Raw genomic sequence first — 20553 nt, forward strand, 5'->3', positions numbered from 1 at the left:
AATGCATGAGGATTTTATTTATTCAACTTCAGCTTAGAATACTGAAAATATTGTCTTTGCTGTACCCACTTTATACCTATGTCGGCATATACACATCGCTGTGTGGAAAGGAATACACAAAGCTGTGACTTACTGCATTCTGTGAGCGCGCTTGGGTATATTTTAGGGCGGATTTGACCATATGTGCTGCTGCTTTTACACGCGCACGTCAGAATCCAACCTTTCTGGGAAATATGGCTCTAAGGAATGTCTAAATTGATTCAACATCTAGTCAAATTATCCTTCCAGAAGAACACGTTATTTTGGTTTCCAGAATTGAAATTGAAAGGATCAGACCCTGATTCTAAAACTTACCGGTGTATTCAAGGACAAATGAGGTAATTAAAAAAAATCTGTATCTTTTACAGGGGCAAACATGCTTTCAGTTAACACTGTGGTGCGAAGTTTTTAGGCCAGGATCCAGAGCGATAAAGCCTGGTTTGGGACACGTAAAAATAAATGTTTTACTAACAATTTGCAGGAGCCAAGGCAACGAATATGCTTACAAGGAATATAGACCCAACATGCTGGGCTGAGAGGAAGATAGGGTCTTAGATCAGAGAAGGGAAAGAGTTGTGGAATATTACCTCAACAATGTAGAGATGTGTTGCATTTGTTTGTGGCAGAATATTACTTCAATTATGTAAAGATGTGTTACATTTGTTTATGCTCCATTTGTTTAACTATGTAAAGATGTATTACATTTGTTTCATCTTATCTGCCTAAGGCATCTGATTGGTCTAATAAAAAGCTGAATGGCTAATAGCTAGGCATAGAGGCATAGGCAGGACTTGCAGGCAGAGAAAGTATGTAGGAGAAGGAATCTACACTTGAGGAGGAATCTAGGCTCGAGAAAGAGGAGAGGAGAGACTAGAGAATGAGGAAGAAATAGAGGAAGATGTCTTGGACCAGCTAGCTAGGCAGCTGCCAGCCATCCAGACATATAGATTAAAAGAAAGGAAGGAAAAATCCCTGATGCAAAAGGTAGATGAAAAGAAACAGGTTAAGTTATAAGAGCGAGTGGGAGAAGCATAAGATAAAGTTGAACATTCATAATTAATAATAAGTCTCTGTGTCATGATTTGGGAGCTGGTTGGTGGCCCAAAAGAAAACCTGCTACAGGAAAGCCAACAAAGCTATTGAATAGAGCATTCATTCATTTCATTCAAAGTATCCTCAGAAAAGACTTGATGCAGACATCCCTGTGTATCTGTGGGGGACTGTTTTCAATTCTAGGACCCACAATATAAACAGTCTACATAAATGTTGACTCAATGCTCCACATAAAAGGATCAAAATATAATGTTTATTTAAAATGTAGTATTTGCATAGAATCTATGAATATCCTTCACATATTTGAAGTCATCTGCAGTTTGCTTATGATTCGTACTGGGATAAGTCCCTATGCAAATAGTTGCCAACACTGTATTTCATAGGAAATAATGACATGAGGAAGCCTATATATATTCAGTATAGACAGATGCATTTTGCTTTGTATCGTTTGAGCCATTGAGGTTGAATCTGTCCATGAGGACCTATGTGTATAGTCAGGACTTGCATCTTCTGCAGACACATAAATGAATCCACATGTTCCTGTTCTAAAGTGGCTTTTATTGTAAACAAAAGAGCCATACCAACAGTGACAGCCCAGACTGACTCAAAAGTCTCCCTATAGCCCGTGCTAACTTACATACTATTAGGTTTATATCAGTTTATAGAATCGAGAAGCATGCTATTTTAAGACTCCCTTCCCAATAATATATTACATATTTGAAAGGCACAATTTAAGAATTATTTATATAAGAATTGGATTTACTTAGGATATTTTTCATCATTTTTGCGCCTCATTTGATTGTTAACTAACAAGGAAGTGGACACTAATTCTTTGAGAAAAATCTAAGTGCCTACTATTTAGATTTTTCTAGATATTGATGCACTCTAAGGGCATGGCAAACAGTGAAGTGTAATTCATTAGCTCTTCTGTTTAGGTCTCATTAATTGTAGAAGTTTGTGAGGCAAATGACAATTCTTTAGAATCATAGACAATCATCTGAACTTCACATAGTCAGACACTCACTTCATAACAAACTTCTCACCATATTACCTGGCTACCAGGAAGATACTTTGAGAATTTGAAAGAAATGATCAATTATTCTCAAGTAGTGAAGTCCCCCCCCCCCCAGCTCAGAAGCTATTGGCAACTGTTAGCCACTGGGAGAAACATCAATTTTCCCTAATTTTGTGAGGGAGCAAGATGGATGTGGTCAGAGCATGCAGTATGACATTTTTAAAGAAGTAATAAAAATATAAAAAACAAGTAAAAAGTTCTGGTAATTGTTTATAATGGGAACGAGATAAGCAATGAAACCTGTAATACTTACATTTTGTAGTATATTGCCTTTGGGGAGAGAGCTGTCTTCTCTTTATATTTAGATACCTTAGTTTTTATTGGTGAGCCCGTAATTAGTAAGGGTCCCATTTCATGGACCTTCATAGCCATTGCCATACTTTTGGTTCTGTACAGTTCTTGGCCAATGAGTGCTAGGAGAACAGGAAGCCCTTCAGATGATCTATATGTTCCCTTCACAAGTAATTCCTTGGTAAGAACTCTAGACTATTAATAAGAACCATGCGATGAATACAGAGTAGTATTCTTTTTCACTGCTGATTACTTGTGTCTTGAAAATGTCAATGTGCGTTTTCCTGGTGCTATTGTTGGGACTACTTTTTTTTTTTTTGTAAATTTTCATTTCTCTTAGACTTGGTATTGTGTGCCTCTTTAACTTGGACTCCTGAGAAAGAAATGATGGAGATGACACTTCTGGAAAAAAATGGACTGAAGTCAGTTCACCACTGGGCACCCAGGCCTGGTCCTCTTTGAAAGTCTGGAAATAGACAGGAGGTGAGGATCAGCAATGCTGAAGCTCCCTTACAGGCAGGCAAAGCAGGCAGAGACTGATGGAGTGTGACTGAGGTCCAGACCACAATTCATTCTCTAGTTTTAATGTAATTTCATTCAACTAGCTGATACATACAAGGTATATCGGCAGCATTAGCGTTTGAGCCTTAGGCAATCAGATCTGAGGGCTCCTTCTCTTCAATTCATAATGTGGATTAGGTTTTATAATATTGCTAAGACTTGATTATTTGTACACCCTGGAAGGCATAGCTCCTGCATGGAACATTTAAAAGAGAATAGCTACAGAACATTGAACATTAAACAGGGAACTACTATAGGTAAATCTCACCAAAATAAAGAAACGATCCTATAATTGCAGTATTAGAGCTATCTATTTGGGTGATTATCATATCAGCAGCATCATTGGACCATCCTGGCAAGCACTGGAAATGAAAGAGCAGCACAAAGAGCTCCGTGTGCATTTTATTACAGTCCAGAGTAGACAGGGACTGGTAAAGCACTTATGTCAAACATAGGAAGTACACATGCCTCCCCCTGTCATCTACTTATGTCTGCATCGTCAATAGATAGATACAGACAGTAAGACACATACATCCCCAAATGTAACATCTTTGCTACCACGTGTTCTACGGTTCTGTAGTGCCCGTATTATGCATACTATGGCACTACGCCTGTAGCGTACTGCCTACACTACAGACTGTTCTCGAGCTGGGCATGGGGCTGTAGATTGAAACATACACACACACACACACACACACACACACACACAGAGAGAGAGAGAGAGAGAGAGAGAGAGAGAGAGAGAGAGAGAGAGAGAGAGAGAGAGACGGGTCATCCTTGAAACAAGAATACTCCCTTTACTGTGTTCCAGGGCAGCTTATATAGGGATCCTTAACTGATAGCGACACCCAAGCCAAACCCACCAGAAACCACCTCCCTGCCATCAGGAACTAAGATCAGCTGCCAACAGGAAAACAAGTTGTTTTGCTCAGAACAGCTGCAACATAAAAAGTTGTTTACAGGAAATTCAGGGTCTGGGGGTCCACAGCCCCCAACCGCTCCCTCTTTTCTATATAATTAGACCAAGGTTCTGGACTTGCATGGGAGTAGCACAAATATGGTAGCAATAAGTTGGAAAATTCCCCAGTGAACATACTTATTCTACATTCCACATGAATGATATTAAATGCTAGTCCCTGCCAGCTACAAGACAGTCACAGCAGCCCTCTGGCTGATCACAATTCCGGCTGGCTGCCGTGAAGGAGGCCACAGCAGGGACAACAGCGGCCACCAATGCTGATCCGGAAGTCCCCGCTGGGATGACTCAGCAGTCTTCCTAGAACTCCAGATCCTCCTGCCTCTGACTCCTTCAGCAAATCCTACCAGCATGTGCCACCACAACCAGCCAGGGCGGTAGGTAGGCTCAGAGACCTTCCGCAGCTATTGCGTGGGTTACTCAGGTAAGCCTGCAGCTCACACCACAAACTCTGGGGTGTGCACAGCCAGAAACAGCCACTGCCTTCTCCTTGCCCAGGCCTCCGCCTTTTCCATATGCTGCACACAGGTGGGCAGGGCAGCCCAGCAGGGTCTGAGCAGCTCCGGTTTGCCTTGGCTACAGCACTTGCTGCCATGGTTGCCAATGCTCCTGGCACTGCGTCCCCATCAGCCTCACAACTTCTAGTAAACAATTTTGGGAATTTGGTGGTCATTCTTGATATTACTTCCTGCTGTTTACTGCCAAAGTTTCTTTGGGGGTATTCACAGTGACATTTCAGGGGGTCTTGGTGCATAAATGTCTCTCTAGTCAAAAAACAAAAAACAAAAACAAAAAAAAAAACCAAAAGAAAACGCAACAGTACACATCTGAACACATTCTATCTTTTCGAGGTCCTCAATTCACCCTCTCACCTCCTTTTATTGCTTTCCTCTTATTACTTTCCTGCTGGCCAGTTTTCCAGAGCGTGCCCCTCAGAGGGCCTCTAGTTTTCCATCTCGGTGATCCTCCTGCTATGGTGCCTGCATCACCGTGAACTACTATCAGGCAAGAATCTGGGGATGAAAAAAACACAGAGACAGATAGATACCCATCTTCAATCCACCCTCATCATACCCGAGGGTGTTCCCTCGGTGAATCCCTGATTACTGATCTCACTGAAGCCTCCACTTGTTGTGTCCACACTACTACGTGTACTATGGTCCTGGAGCGCCTGTACTATGCATACTATGGTACTAAGCCTGTAGCGTACTGGGTCCTTTTGTGAGCTCGGAAAGGGGCTGGAGATTGGAACACACAAATACACATAGAGACAGACAGACAGAGGCATAGGTCATCCTTGAAACAAGAATACCCCCTTTATTGTGTTCCAGGGCAGCTTATATAGGGATCCTTAACTGATACTCATGCCCCAGCCAAAACCACCAGAAACCATTCTGAGATTCTTGTGCTCAGAGCAGCTGCAAACACAGGAAAACAAGTTGTTTTGCTCAGAGAAGCTACAAGCATAACAAATTGTTTACAAGAAATTCAGGTTCTGGGGGTCCACAGCTCCCAACACCCAAACATGACACAATTATCATAAAAAGGGGTTGTCTTCAGCATTCAGTGGACACACACTGACTTAAAACACATCATTTGTTTAAATAGGTTTGATTTTGTGTCTAGAAGACAAAATAGATCATGAATAGCCATCTAAGTTTACCTAGCTGAATGTTAGTACTTCTAAATATGGATCGATATTCATTACTTCCCTACATTGGAAGATTAAAGGAGTAAATGACCCTTCAAAACCAAAAATGGAATCCTCAAGAAATGTCAAGAAAAATATTTGATGCAGTCTCATTTTAAGAAGGACTGAAAGGGGGATCATATGAGCCTTTGACATTAAAGGAAATGGCTGTTGGCGTCTAACATAAGCCAATTAATTTGGATCTGCTTAATCTGGGATCTGTAATGGAGTAAGATGTAATGTAGCTTTGCCTCCTGCAATTTATTTTAAAGGCTTCATGTATAATAAGAACGTTATAAAAGTATAAAGGGGATGAATTTGTTATTGGAATAAGGCAGCATAGTAGATGGAGGTGTCTTATTTGTGTTCACTCTGCCTGTTCTTCCTCCAACAACTGTGCTTAGGACCAAGGAATGTTCTAGAGGTGACTATATGGGAGTTCCTTCAGTTTATGCTGAAGGCAGACATATTTTTATTAGTCATGCTCATGAGAGGAAAATGGGCAGCATTATCTGTATGGCCCCGAGCATCCCTCCGCTGGTGTATTTGTTCAGATAAAACTCCAAGTAAAAGCACAGTGGAAGTCATTCAAAGATTAGGTGTTCAAATGTTAGGTGGAAGACAGATTAGCCGCATTCTAAGGCATCTTTTGAGTTGTTTTTGAACCAAATCCACTGGAAACAAATTTGAGTGGCAGGGATAGATTCGATTATCAAAAGACTTAAAGATTAATAATTGAAACATACCTTTCCCGAGTTGTAAATAACACGACATCACTTACAAAGATGGAACTTGAAAGTTCTCTGTGGTAAAAATAAACAGCGAGTTAAAATCTTAGGGTCTGGCAATATTACTGGTAGAATTTGACTACTCTACTTTGATTATTGGATTTTAGTAAGTCTATAGTAATTCTTAGTTTTTTGTTGTTACTTATGTGTCTCTGGCATATTTTATGACAGTTATAGGTCAAATCTGAGGCCTTATAGTCATATCAAGGGAAAATTACTTTTTGTAAATCACTTTACAATCTTCAACTCTTAGAAAAGGCATGACTTTAAATACAATATTTACTATTTATAGTGGAATTTCACTTGTATTTTGATAAATAAAGCTTACCTGAAAATCAGAGAAGTAAAATAGCCCTACTGGCCAGCCTTACAGACCAGGCAGTAGTGACACACACATTTAATCCCAGTAGCCACAATGACACACATCTATAATTCCAGTAGCCACACTATCTTGCCAAAGAAACCAGGCAGTAGCAGTGCACTCTCTTAATCCCAGAGCTAGAGAGGATTATAAAATGGGAGGAGACAGCTCTCAGTCTCATCTCATTCTGAGGTTTCCTGGAGTCAAAATCGCCATTTTTGTACTGAGGTCGAGATAAGAGTCAGTGACTGGCTGCTTTGCTTATCTGGTTTTCAGGTTGAACCCCAATATCTGTTTCTGAATTTTTATTAATCGTGCTTCACCTATTCAAAGTGTCAAGGTGACTAGATTACATACTAGGCTCCCTTGTTCTGAAATGACTTCATAAAAGGACTTTCAAAATGTGTTTCTCTACCACACTGCACACACACACACACACACACACACACACACACACACACAAATACACACACACGTTGTTAGCAATAAAAGGAGTGTGTTCAGGTGGAACCATACCTGTTTGTCTGGCCAGATAAAAGATTATTATGATATCTCTAATACATAAGGGATGTTAGTGAACATAACACATTCTCCGTGTTTCTCAATTAAAAAAAAAGACATTGCAATGTACTATATAACGCCTTTTTTTCCTTATTCCCTTTATAGCTGCAGCATAATTTTAAAAGAAATTGAGTAGGGTAACTCAATGAAAATTCATCCAGTCTGATGCCAGAAGTAAGTGCATATTGCCTGAGTCAGATATGGGAGGTTTTAAAAAACAGGATTAAGCAGCATTTCAAATCACCTAGAATCAATCCCCATAGGACACCGTTGTAGAAACGATGATACTGGGTTAAGAAAAACATTCTTTTTTCTTACAGGGGAAAAAAAAGCCCACAAGTTAGGTCTTGCCACTTATGCTATCCTAGATAAGTTTGGTGATTATCCTGTAAATGAACATCGATTTTTGTGTAGATTCCAATATTTTCAATCTCTGAGAAATTATTCTGGTGTCCTCAATGGACAATTGCAGAATTATGGAAAATATCTTTTGGTGAAATAGCTGTTTCTTTTAGAAAAAAAAAGAGAAAGAAATTGTTTCACATCATTTACTATGCTATTTTCTAACACCAGCTTTAACGCCTCAAAGAGGAGAGAGAGAGAGAGAGAGAGAGAGAGAGAGAGAGAGAGAGAGAGAGAGAGAGAGAGAGAAAAGCCAACCCCAAACTCACACCTCTATAGTAAATATGTTACTATCTAACCCACAAGGTGGCAGTAAAGAAAAAAGTGACAAAAATGAATATCCCAGGCAAGTTACTAAATCCATTCTATTCTGTTAAGAGAATTAATCCTATTTGATAAAACAATCATCCACATTTTAGTATGGTAGTAACTCTAAGTGTCTATCCTCAGGTGGTTGTCTCTCATAAGGTATCCTCTGAACCTCTGGCTCTTACAGTCTTTTGCCTCCGCTTCGGAGGAGTTCTTCAAGCCCTGAGAAAAAGGATTTGATGGAGACATCCCATAAGGGCTGAGTGTTCTAAGGTCAGAACTTGTCATTTTCAAAAGCAGCAGTTCTCAAACTGTGGGTGGCAATTCCCTTGGCAAATCTCTCTCTCCAAAAATATTTACATTATGATTCATAACCCTAGGGAAATTACAGTTATGAAGTTGAATTGAAAATAAATTTATGGCTGGACTCACCACAAAGTGAGGAACTGTTTTTTAAGGTTGAGAACTCCTGTCAAACACTAATTTGTTTGGTGCTTTGTATATAGTTATTCTGTGGAAATTTTTATTCTATTCACCCCTACCCCAGGCAGAGATTCCAAGTTTCCACAAGTGTTGTTTGGTCCTAAACCATGCCTAGTTCTCCAGCTCTCTTCTCTCTCTCTCTCTCTCTCTCTCTCTCTCTCTCTCTCTCTCTCTCTCTCTCTCTCTCTCTTTCTCTCCCCCCTTCCCAATCTTGTATAGTACCTAGCATTTAATGTTCTTGCTATTAAGTTTTAAAAAATTCAACATGTTAACCTTAAAGAATTTCTAGTAGAATGCTGTATTTGGGCTTTTAAGGTGTTTTTAATTTATGTATATATTGTGTGTGTGTGTGTTGTGTGTGTGCATGGTGTATATATGCCATGGCATGTTCACAAAGGTCAGAGGACAACTTTTACAGAATCAGCCTAAACTTCCACCTCTATAAGAGTCCCAGGGATCACATTCAGATTACCATGCTTTCATGGCAAGCACCTTTACTTAAAAGGCCACACTCTTTGCCCTAAATAACTTCTTTTTAAAGACCAAGAAAAAAGGTATTCTAGTCAAAGTGCAGTTGTTTGAAGTTCAAGAGTAAGTTCTAGACTTAGGATCTATAGGTACAGATACATCCTTCCTTTCACTTCAGGGCACCGTGAGAGCATCCCTGAGCCTCTGTGGGGGTTTAGACTAGGTGCTCTGGGAACAACCTGCACAGAGAGAGAGAGAGAGAGAGAGAGAGAGAGAGAGAGAGAGAGAGAGAGAGAGAGAGAGAGAGAGAGAGAAAGAAGGCATTACACTGGCATAGTCTTCATATGTAATGGTAAAGTTAAAGAATTGAGAATCCATGTAGTGTGATTGCCATCTGTGGGATGGGCAAGACTGGGTGTTTTCTAGCTTGTTATCTTTGAATTCATGGGAAAATATTGGGCCAGGAAAGTGTGCTGTCTTTACTTCATGATAAAAAGATGCACAGGATAACAACCATATATGTCATGATACATCTTTCCTCCTAATTTCAAAGAAGTTCCGGGAGGTTTGAAAATTAAGCGATGTTAATTTTCATCACTATTATATATGTACACACACACACACACACACACACACACACACACACACACGACCTTTGGCCAGAACTTTGATTCAACAAACCTATATACTATAGTTTAGGCTATTTAATGTAGGAAATCACTGTAGTTAAGAGTTAAGAGTTAGCTTAAAAAACTCAAACACAGGTATATGACTCAAATACCAGTGATATTTACATATGGAGATTGCATATGGAGAAAACCATGATCACATTCTGAGTCCTCTTTATCATCTCCTTTACAGTGAAGACTTGCTACTCAGTTTGAAAAGACAAGCTGTTCACCTTGCTTAAAGAGCTATACAGATAAAGAGTTAAATACCCGGTGAGGGTCAGTCTGTGATCAGGGAAGGATTTAAACAGATATATAAGATGTCTGATTAAATTAAAGAAGAGGGAATAAATCATTTAAAGAACTGCATGTGTGACATAGAAGGTGCAGGCGGGAGAGATGAATCAGGCCATTTGATATCTTTATGTGACTTTGCGTTATTACCTATGGAAGCGTGTCTTGTGACTTTGCGTTATTACCTATGGAAGCATGTCTTTAAAGCAGATACTGTGGGTTTGAAAGAAGTTAGACATCATTTAAGTCACACGATTTTGAGCTGGACTGTAAATCTAGGTTAAGCCTATATATATTTGATACATTCAAATGTCAAGATTTCGAAGATATAAACCACTTGCTTGTTGCGAAAACAAATTCTAGTCAACACCTCCACCGCTTTGTCTTCCCGCCCCCATGCCCCTTTCTCTCGTTAAGTCATAAAATGACTAAGTTGGTCAGGGTAACGTTGTATTATAATTTATCTATTTCATTTCATTTAGCAAGCACTCTAATAACATAAGTCATAAGCAGAAACAGTCTGCTTCCATAGGCCTAGAGACCAAGATTGACTGTCCTGTTCTAAGGTCTCTACTATGGGGCCTAACACTGACCTCATAATTTATGTAACAAACTAACAAATATCAGTTATACACCTGGATAGTTTACATTGGCTTACCTTACCGAAACAGAATGCCACCCTGTTAAACGTGCAGGTAATGGTGGAACACTGCTTGGTTTTGAATTCCAACTCTGACATTTACTAATTAAATGCTTCTGTCCTCAGATGTTTAGTCGGTCTGAGCCTCAGTTTCCTTATTTTCCAAATGGAAGAAGCAACAACATTGTCTCTGTGGTGTCTGTTTTCATGATTACATGAGCTAGGATAAAGCGCTTTAACAGGTAACAAGGAACAAAGCTATTAATAGCTATATTACTGTGATTGTTATTATTATTATTACTTTGCCTCCCATATGTACCGAAAAGCAAGCATTTGAGAAACTTATATCCTGAGTGTCTACTGCATTTGTCAATTTGCTAGTCTATTTCTTCATCCACTGGGCAAATTGAGTAGCTCAACGGAAAAAAATCTCTAGAAAGTTAACCAATTTCTATTCTGTTTGTAGACTTGGGTATATATTATCTTTGCAGCTCTCATGAATACACTATAAACATTTCCATGATACATACTTTGGTTTTTATGGAGCTTTCTTATAGAGATCATAAACCAAAAAGCCCGGAGTGAACACTGAAGAGTTTAAACCTAGCAGTAGAAACCCCCAAAGAAAAATAGAACTTCTTTGAATTCTTCGTACTCTCGCCTCTGCATATAACACTGAATTCTGGAACTGGGAATTTCATCATAGATTACAGCCATCCTTTTTCTTATATTTGCCATTGAGAGGGGTTCCTTTTGTGCTGAGAGTTATTCTGTTTTCCCTTCAGCATAAGTGGAAGACTTCCCTAGGACTTATAATGTGTGCTAATATATTGGTACTTTAGGTATTTGTTTTTGTTTTTGTTTTTTTTTTAAGGCTTCAGCAATTCTCAGGTGGTTAAAATACCATATGCAGACTCGGATGCCATTTTCATTCTGGCTAATCCCTTTAAATATCAAAGTCAAACCACTGGCAGTTAAATTAAGGTTTTAATTTTAGTTGGCAAACTGTATGCTTCGTGAAATATCGCTATGTTTTTGAAAAGTTCTAGCTTTTATCTTCAAGATCTTGAGGAATGTTCAATTAGAAAAGGTGACTTTTTTGGTATGAAACTCTCTAGAAAAGACTGAGGTCAGATGTTATGAAAATTTTAAATTGTGTGATGTAAAATTGTGAACAGCTTTGATACAGTATGGATTTGCACACTTTTAATTTTTCATCAAATTATCACATTTTGGATTTCAAAAATGCTGTTTTTCTGTTGCCACATGGAGGCACCACTTCAGCTGATCCGCAGAGATTTCTGACTTCCATTGTCAGCAAGGGTCTTCAACTGTGTAAAGCCTCCAGAAACTTCTTTTGTCCTAAGCCCACCAGTCCTTTTATTTGCCTGAATAACCGTTTGGTTTGTGTACTGTCTCCTACATTTTAGCAAGTACGGTGTTTTTATAAAGTCATTTTACTCCCTAAGGTTTTGGATATAATTTTGTGTTGTTTTCTTGTGTGTGTGTGTGTGTATGTGTGTGTATGTGTGTGTGTATGTGTGTGTGTGTATGTGTGTGTATGTGTGTGTGTTTGTGTGTATGTGTGTGTGTGTATGTGTGTGTGTGTATGTGTGTGTGTGCATGTGTGTGTGTGTATGTGTGTGTGTGTATGTGTGTGTATGTGTGTGTATGTGTGTGTGTATGTGTGTGTGTGTGTATGTGTGTGTGTATGTGTGTGTGTGTATGTGTGTGTGTGTGTATGTGTGTGTATGTGTGTGTGTATGTGTGTGTGTCGACCAGAGGTTAACTTCCGGTGTTGTTCTTCAGACTGAGTTCATCTGTCGGTATGCTCTTTTTTATTTGTTTGCTTTGTTTTGTAAGACAGTGTCTCTCATTACCCCAAAAACTTGCCAAGTAGGCCAGAGACGCCCTGGATGCCCTCATCTCTGCTGTCTGTTTTAGCATTTTAATTACAAGTAGGCACTTCTATATGCCCAGCTAACATAGTCCTGGGAGCCCACCTCAGGTCTTCATAATTGCAAAGTAGGCACTTTATTGACTGAGCTTGTCTCCCCAGCTCAATTTTTTTTTAATGGAGGATACTCAAAACCTCTAGACAGTTTGAGAGCCATGAGATGTCCAAGGCCACCTCCTCACACTCTGTGGTGTTATTAACACATCAAGATACGGAGTTGATGAAGTAAGTGGGCTAGGATAATACAAAGTGGGGAAGGTTGAGTAGGGACTTAGATGTTTCTTCTGAGCCAAGCAGTGTTGGGATATGAAGGCACTAACCACCCTTTCAGGAGCTGAGTGTACAAGGTTATAGCATGTGGGATTCAAACCTTTCTCTAATCAAGGGACTTAAACACTAAGGGCAACTTCTAAACCAAGTATTAGTGGTTGATTCCTTCAATGTTCCTCATAAGTACGCAGCCTGAAACTTGTCCTCTTCCTTTTTGTTTTTGGTGTGAATTAGAAGGAACATTTTCCATGGAAATAATCCAAGAATGTAACCTGTCAATCCTTATTTCTCAGATTCCATAACCTTTCATAAATTACAAAAGAAAAACAATTGCCATTGCTTTAACAAAAGAGGAAGAAGTATTTACTTGTTCGATCTTTGATACCAAGTTTATTGACTAAAAAAAACTGCATTAAACAGGAATCAATGAGCTAATAAGTTGTGCCCACTTTATGTTAATAAACTTGAATTTGCTTCACTTGTATCTCAGAAACAATCCATTTGCTAATTTAATCAGTCAGAAGAAACTTTTTCTAATTGGTAAGCAATTTCTTTTAATTGCAAAGTGTTTGAGAGTTACCTTGCAGTAATTTTTCACAAGTACATAGACATTGATAAGGTACATGAATAGTAATAACCTTTTTGGAGTATTCAAGACTAACATCATATTAGGGAGACCCCTTGGACAGTTGACTCTTTCTGAGGCGGTGGTTCTTAGACTCCCAGGGGACATTCTAGAAACTGCTTGTGATCTCTGTCCCTTAGGCAGGTAATCCTGAGTCACTAGATTAGATTCCCGAAGGGCAGAGGAATATGGTGACCTCTTTGAGGGTCAGGTGCTTTTTTGACTTGCTAAACTGTATTTCCTACTTCTGGGGAAACAATCTAACCCCTAAAGCCCCAACTCCTAAACTGCACAATAGCCAGATACAAATGAAAAAAGCAAGTACAAAGATGCTTAGAAACAGCAGAAAAAAGAAACTGGAACAGAATGTGGCATTTCCCTTGGTCTGTTACTGACGGCCCACATACAACATGCTTAAAAATACCCACCCTGGCACCTATTTCCACCATCAGTTATGATGATGCAAGTGGACACTTAGAATACGGGGGTATTCAGCAAGCACTCCATCTAGGGATAGAGGGAAAAGAGCTTCCTCAAGCAAGGCTGTACTCTCTGTGGCTGCCAGATTAAAGTTCATTGTTGTATAATTGGGCTCCTTTTACTGAATATGTTTTGAAATAGTATTTTAACTTTTTTCCAGTACCCAAAGCCAATAACATTTCTCTCTCTCTCTCTCTCTCTCTCTCTCTCTCTCTCTCTCTCTCTATATATATATATATATATATATATATATATATATATATATATATGTGTGTGTGTGTGTGTGTGTGTGTGTGTGTGTAAAATAATGGGTTTAAAGAGACAAAAGAAACGTTTAAAGAGCTTCATTTTCTATTGACTGAGCCATATACTTTGTTAAAAATCAGAGAGGACTAACTCTGTCACCTTTGAGGTGGCGGTCTTCTGAGCATTGTTCGTGTTACAACTTTTTAGACACATTTTGAAGTTTGCATAGCACACTTCTCCACTATAATGCAGAACTCCAACAAACTCACGAGAGTCTGAAGCCAGTCAGCAAGCTACGAACTTTGACGATAATGCTTGTTGTCAGTACACACCGGGATTCATAACTGCCTTAATGAAGTTTAAACAATTTTCACGATAATACAGGGGAGTTGCATAAAGTAATCGTGGCGAGGTGAAGTGACAAACTGACCCATCATGGAAATACATTTGCCCACTGTTCTAGTAAAATCCAGTCATGGAGCCTCCACCCCCAGTTTTCCTTGCACTTGTTTTTTGAATGTTGTATTGTAGGCATTAATTTTTTAAAAAAAAATCCTTTTCCCAATCTAAAAATAAAATGTATCCCACGGGGACTCTGTATCCTTTCTTTGGTCCTTTACTTAGGTAGGACTTTTCATCGCTAGCGATTATGTCAGTACTTCACACCTGGCCACACTACACCATTATAATATATGCAGCCAGGCTTTGGAGAATTTATTTCAATTTACATACAATCCCCCAAATCCTCTGGCGAGCTTGATGTGTGATCTGACACTGCCTAGTCTCTCCAGCAGGCTCTTGATGCTAATAGCCCAAGGCTCCAGTGGTACCTCTGGGGAGCCACAGTGGGGCTAAGGAGTCGGAAGAGGGGTGACTGCCGGGCTTGTTGCGCTGAAGATTTACAATGTACTCTTGCAGGCAGCTCAGCAGCCCTGTCTGTGGCTGTGGGTGTCTGGTGTGACAGAGCGGAGAAAAGCTCTCTAATCTCCCAGCGCCTGCCTCTGCCGCTCAACCTCTCCCCTCCCTCCCGCTTTCCCAGCCTTCTCGCTTGTTCCCTCAGTCGCTCTCTCCTTTCTCAGGGAGTTTCAGTCCCTGAATGCAGCTGGAGTAGCCTTGGCAATCTAGACCCGGAACCCGTGTACACACACATACACGTACACGCGCGCACACACGCGCGCACACATGCACACGCGCTGGCACACACGCACTTCGGTTCTCCCCCCGGGGACGCAGCCGAGACCTTTATCTACCTGAAGTGGATGCCCCGGCGGGACACTTCTTCACTTGTCTTCTCCAGAGGGCACAGGCATATCGGAACGCGGGAGGCTCTCTGTCCAGTCTGCAACCTCACGCCGTTTACCGCCGCCGCCGCTTAAAGTGTCCAGGGTGGAGAAGGCTTCTCCAGGACGGATGCTCCGCGGCCGTGGGACTTCCTCCAGCTGGCTCACTCCAGTCTTTCCCTCGGTCCTCTATTCCATCCTTTCCTCTCCCACTGCGGGGTGGAAGGCTCAGGCTCCTCCTGGGTTGCAACCGCCGCAACTGTCTTTGCGAGCACATCCCACCCAGAAGACCGAACACTGCCGGAGTGCCCGGAGCTGGGCGAAACCCTAACTTGCCTGCCTGCTCGGCCGCTCTCCCTAAGACTCTCCGTCCTCCGGGCCGAGGACGGGTGCGAGAGCTGCCGCAACCAGCCTGGGAGAGTGCGGCGCCCGGGAGGACGCACGAGCCGCAGGCGCACAGGGGCGGGGGCAGCCTGTGCCCGAGCGCCCAGTGCCAGCCCGACGAGTAGCGCGCACCCTGCGAGCGACAAGCTCCCCAAGTTGGGCGCATCCCAGAGCTGGTTGCCCCGCCGTTCGCAGCTGGTGTCCGGAGAAAGGCGGGGCTGCTGGGGGTCGTCGGCCGTCGCCAGCCACCAGAGCTTGTCTCTAGAGAACCCGGGCTGGCCTCCCTAGGGTCCCAGCCGGCGTTGCGCCCTCCGCCCGCGTGCGCTCTCCGATGACTGCGCTGGCGGTGGCCCGGGTGGCCCGCCCGCTGGGGGTGTCGGAGGGGGCGGGGGAAGAGGAGGAGGCGGTGTGATGATGGCCCTGGACGGCGAGAGGGGGGAGCAAGAGGAGGAGAAGAAAAAGAAGAAGAAGAAAAAGAAGAGGAAGAAGAAGGAGGAGGAGGGGGCCGAGAAGAGCAGCTCACCCTTTGCAGCTACCATGGGAGAAGACGACGCTGCGCTCCGGGCAAGCGGCAGGGGGCTCTCGGACCCGTGGGCTGACTCGGTGGGAGTGAGACCCCGCACCACGGAGCGCCACATCGCGGTACACAAGCGGCTCGTGCTGGCTTTTGCCGTGTCCATCGTGGCACTACTGGCGGTCACCATGCTGGCGGTGCTGCTCAGCCTGCGCTTCGACGAGTGTGGAGCCAGCGCGGCGGTGCCGGGCTCCGACGGTGGCCCCGGGGGCTTCCCAGAGCGCGGCGGCGGCAACGGCAGCCACCCAGGATCCGCCCGGCGCAACCACCACTCTGGTGGGGAATCCTCGCAGCGCGAGACCGGCGAGGTGGACACCCCAGGGACCCCGTCTGCCCTGCCGCCGTCGGAGGAAGAGTCCGAGCAGTGGCAGCCTTGGACACAGTTGCGCCTATCCGGCCACCTCAAACCACTGCACTACAATTTGATGCTCACCGCCTTTATGGAGAACTTCACCTTCTCCGGGGAGGTCAACGTGGAGATCGCGTGCCGGAACGCCACCCGCTACGTGGTGCTGCACGCCTCCCGGGTAGCGGTGGAGAAGGTGCAAGTAGCGGAGGACCGGGCGTTCGGAGCTGTCCCGGTAGCAGGGTTTTTCCTCTACCCACCAACCCAGGTCTTGGTGGTGGTGCTGAATAGAACCCTGGACGCGCAGAGGAATTACAACCTAAAGATTATCTACAATGCCCTGATAGAGAACGAGCTCCTGGGCTTCTTCCGTAGCTCCTACGTGCTCCACGGGGAGAGAAGGTATGGAGGGAGGCGGTGCCCCGCGCTGCCCCACCCCGCCGGGCTGCTCGCACTGCTGAGCGAGCGCAGGCGACCTGGGGTCCCCGTTGGCTTCCAATATCCAAAAACCCCGGGGTTGGGGGAAGGGAGCCAAGGTTAGATGGGATGTTCCTTTGGAACCATAGGGGTCTGTTGCCAAGTTCACAAACTCAGCAATACCGAAAGGTGATGATTGCTGCCCTTTCCTCTAGTTCGGACCTTGCGCCTCCAGACTGGTTATCTAAGTGACAAGCTAACAAAACAAAACAAAAAACCACCACCACTACCACCAAAACAAACAAATAAAACAATGACTTCGAGCAGGTAGCAGCTCAACCCAGCTATCAGGTCAGGGCAGACACGCCCCCTCCCCTTGCGCACCTGCCTTGGTTATGAATAGTACCTCGGTACCCCTGGAAGACTCAGAACATAGCCTAAGTTTTGGCTTTGTAAAGTTTTTCCAAATTGAAAGTTGAGATTTGATCACAAAGAGAAGTTCAAGGGAAAGGCCAGACTGGGGCTGGCCTGTGGGACTGCAGTTGTCATGGTCAAAATCAGAGAGAGTGGGACCTCTAAGGCACTGTGGTGTCCCCAGGGGCTTCTGCCTCCATTTGGTTCCTCAGCTGCTGCCAATGGAAATGACTCCACCCAGAAAGGGAGGGAAAGCCAGCAGCCAGTCTCCAGTGCCTTTGCTGACTTTAGATCTGGATTACATTTTCTTAGTTTTTGTGAGGTGTGTGTGTGTGTGTGTGTGGGGGGGGATTTCGCTAGAACCAACAGCTTCTGTGTCCAGATCTTCATAGTTCTATTAGCTGTGGTGAAAGTCTGGGGAAAGAATCGAAGTTGACGGTGCTTGGCAGTCATTGACAGCTGCACCAAACTCTTCCGGTGAACTGTTTTATGAGATCCTTACCGGGTGCACGCTGCTGTCCCCGCTCTCTGTGTTACAGGTGGGCAAACGGAGGCTCAGCGAAGTGCTAGTGTGACTTAGATCACAAAATGAGACCCAGAGAATTCGGCCCCAGAGCCCCCATTTTAAATCCTAACTTGGTGATAATAATAGTCCCACTCTCCACGACAGGATTGGTCAATATGGCCTTGAAAAGCGCTTCACCCAAGGTCAGGCCTGCCATATATAGGCCTTCAGAGTTCAAATGAGTGTCCTGAGGTAGTCAGCTTTCACATATCCTGTTGCATGAATGTATGAATGGCTCTTGTTTTCATTGTGTTTAAAATAACTTCAATTAGTTAAATGACTATAGGGCAGATGAACAATCAGAGTGAACTAATAAATGAAATCATTACCTCTAGTAGACCCATCATTAGTAAGCAATGAGGCAGAGCTTCCTCTTTCCCCCAGTGAGTCTCCTAACATCGGGACCCCCTGGACTCAGAGCAGCACAGGGCACCAGAGGTCAAACAGGCTGTCATCAGAGAACCCTAACTTGAACTTTGGTTTGCCCAGCCCCGAACTAAGGTGTTTGAGAACTATCAGAAACAGTTAAGGTGGGAGAGGCTGGGAAACTTTCCTTGCAGTGTGGAAGTGCACAAAAGTTTTATCATTTATAGAGTGCTGTGAAGTAAGTCCACATAAAATATTCCACGTGTTAGCAGGCGTGTGATGGTTACAACTTCCGATAAGTCAATACATCATCATTATTGTTAATCAGTTTCTAACACCCAAGATCTGGCATGGGTAGTTCAAACCCTTTCACCACCACGTCCTCTAGAACAGATTCCAGATTAAAAATATGTCTAAGCCCACAATGATATGAAATATGCAATAAAGTCATAGAAGGCAGATGTTCCAAACATACGTTTGGAAACACGCTCATCATGTCACTAGAGTTGCACATCCTCACGAATGCATCTTACTGTGGTGAAAAAAAAATTGCTCCCTCTTAAATTCTGTATTTTTTTTTCTTAAGCCATTCCAAGATGTATTTGGCAGAACTCGGCTTGTTTTGGTCAGTGCTTTCAAATTAAGAGGACTCCCAAAACGACCAGATGTTTCCACTTGCCCTGCACCGGATTTCTTGTACCCACAGTCCATGTTTGTATTCAGACTCCCTCCTTCGGTTTCCCCTGGAGCTGTAAATACTTTGGCTGGAAGTTTAACCTGGTACCACATGTTTTCCAATAGAAATGTGGGATTTAATGTTTGGGAAACCCCAGCATGGATTTATTTCTAGATACGATCTTAGAGAAGGTTTTTGCTTTCCACCTCCAACAGCAAAGTGAATATTATAATTTCCTGGCACTTACGTCTGGAGTAGATAAGGCAAAAGTAATTTAATAATTTCATGAGTATACCGACATTCCATACATTAGTTTTTGTTGTTCTTGTTACTATAGCTACCTAGAGGATTTAAAGCTGACCAATATTAGGAACTCAGCCAAGGTTGGCCTTTTATTGATAATGATTTTGTACTAAAAAAAAGTGATGTAAATTGGTAATTAAAAGCCCAGTTTCTAAAAGGACACAGATGCAAACTTAGAATTTTTATTTGATTAATGATTGTATATCTTGATCTTTAGTTAATCATCATTTTTGCCCATTTAATGATAGGATAATTTCTGTAATGAAAACAAATAGTTAATCTGTCAACAGGAGTTACACTGAGTAACTCGAAATACTTAGGAGAACCACCCCACAGCTTCCTTACTTCGCTTAGCCTGGTGGAAGCAGTAGCCCATAACTATCTGATCAGTCTTACATGTTGCCTCCTTTCTCAGAGACCCAGGAGAAGGAAATTCCTTCTCATTGGTTTTCTTAAGGAAGAGTCTCAAGTCAAAGGCAAGACTGGCTTGCAGCTCCTGGTCCTCCCGCCTTACACTCCTAAGTGATGAGTCTGACCCAGCTGTAAGAAAGATCTTCGGCAGGGAAGGATTAGCCTGTGTGCTGTGCTGTGTACCTTTGACCCAGAAAATTTTATCCTCCACTACATGTTGAAAAGCACTGCAGTCTGTTCTACAGGGAAGACTGAGTTACCCACACAGTAGACAAACTTCTCAATGAAACCCAAGATTCCTTAATCATGGGTATATCTTCCATTCTTACTTATAAAGTCAGCTAGGAGAAAGCCTGTCACTTGTTGAATACTGAAAAATAGCAAGTTACCCTAAAATTAAGGTGTTTTCACACATACAATAAATTATCACCTTTAGTCAGAACATATACTTACTCTTTTCCAAGTAGATTTGCAGCGTGCAGATAAAAAAGGGCGTGTATTTATGTCAGCATCTCCTATAGGAGAACACACTTGCTTAGAATTAGGCGAAATGTTCATTTACCTGAAGTAATTGCCGCTT

General features: G+C 42.6%; 1 protein-coding gene across 3 annotated transcripts in view; it reads left to right on the plus strand.

Moving 5' to 3' along the window:
• Positions 1–16312: 16312 nt before the first annotated feature.
• Positions 16313–20553, plus strand: part of Trhde (thyrotropin releasing hormone degrading enzyme) — a 361503-nt gene continuing 357262 nt past the window's right edge. For all 3 annotated transcript variants that reach the window (XR_012908617.1, XM_075954299.1, XM_075954300.1), the window contains exon 1: positions 16313–17223. Coding sequence is in view for 2 of the 3 variants with exons in the window: in XM_075954299.1 (XP_075810414.1) it covers positions 16313–17223 (911 nt within the window). In the remaining variant the exon portion in view is untranslated. The remainder of the gene's footprint in view (positions 17224–20553) is intronic.

The sequence above is a fragment of the Microtus pennsylvanicus genome, chromosome 20 (assembly GCF_037038515.1).
Source record: "Microtus pennsylvanicus isolate mMicPen1 chromosome 20, mMicPen1.hap1, whole genome shotgun sequence".
In the NCBI taxonomy this organism is placed as follows: Eukaryota; Metazoa; Chordata; class Mammalia; order Rodentia; family Cricetidae; genus Microtus; species Microtus pennsylvanicus.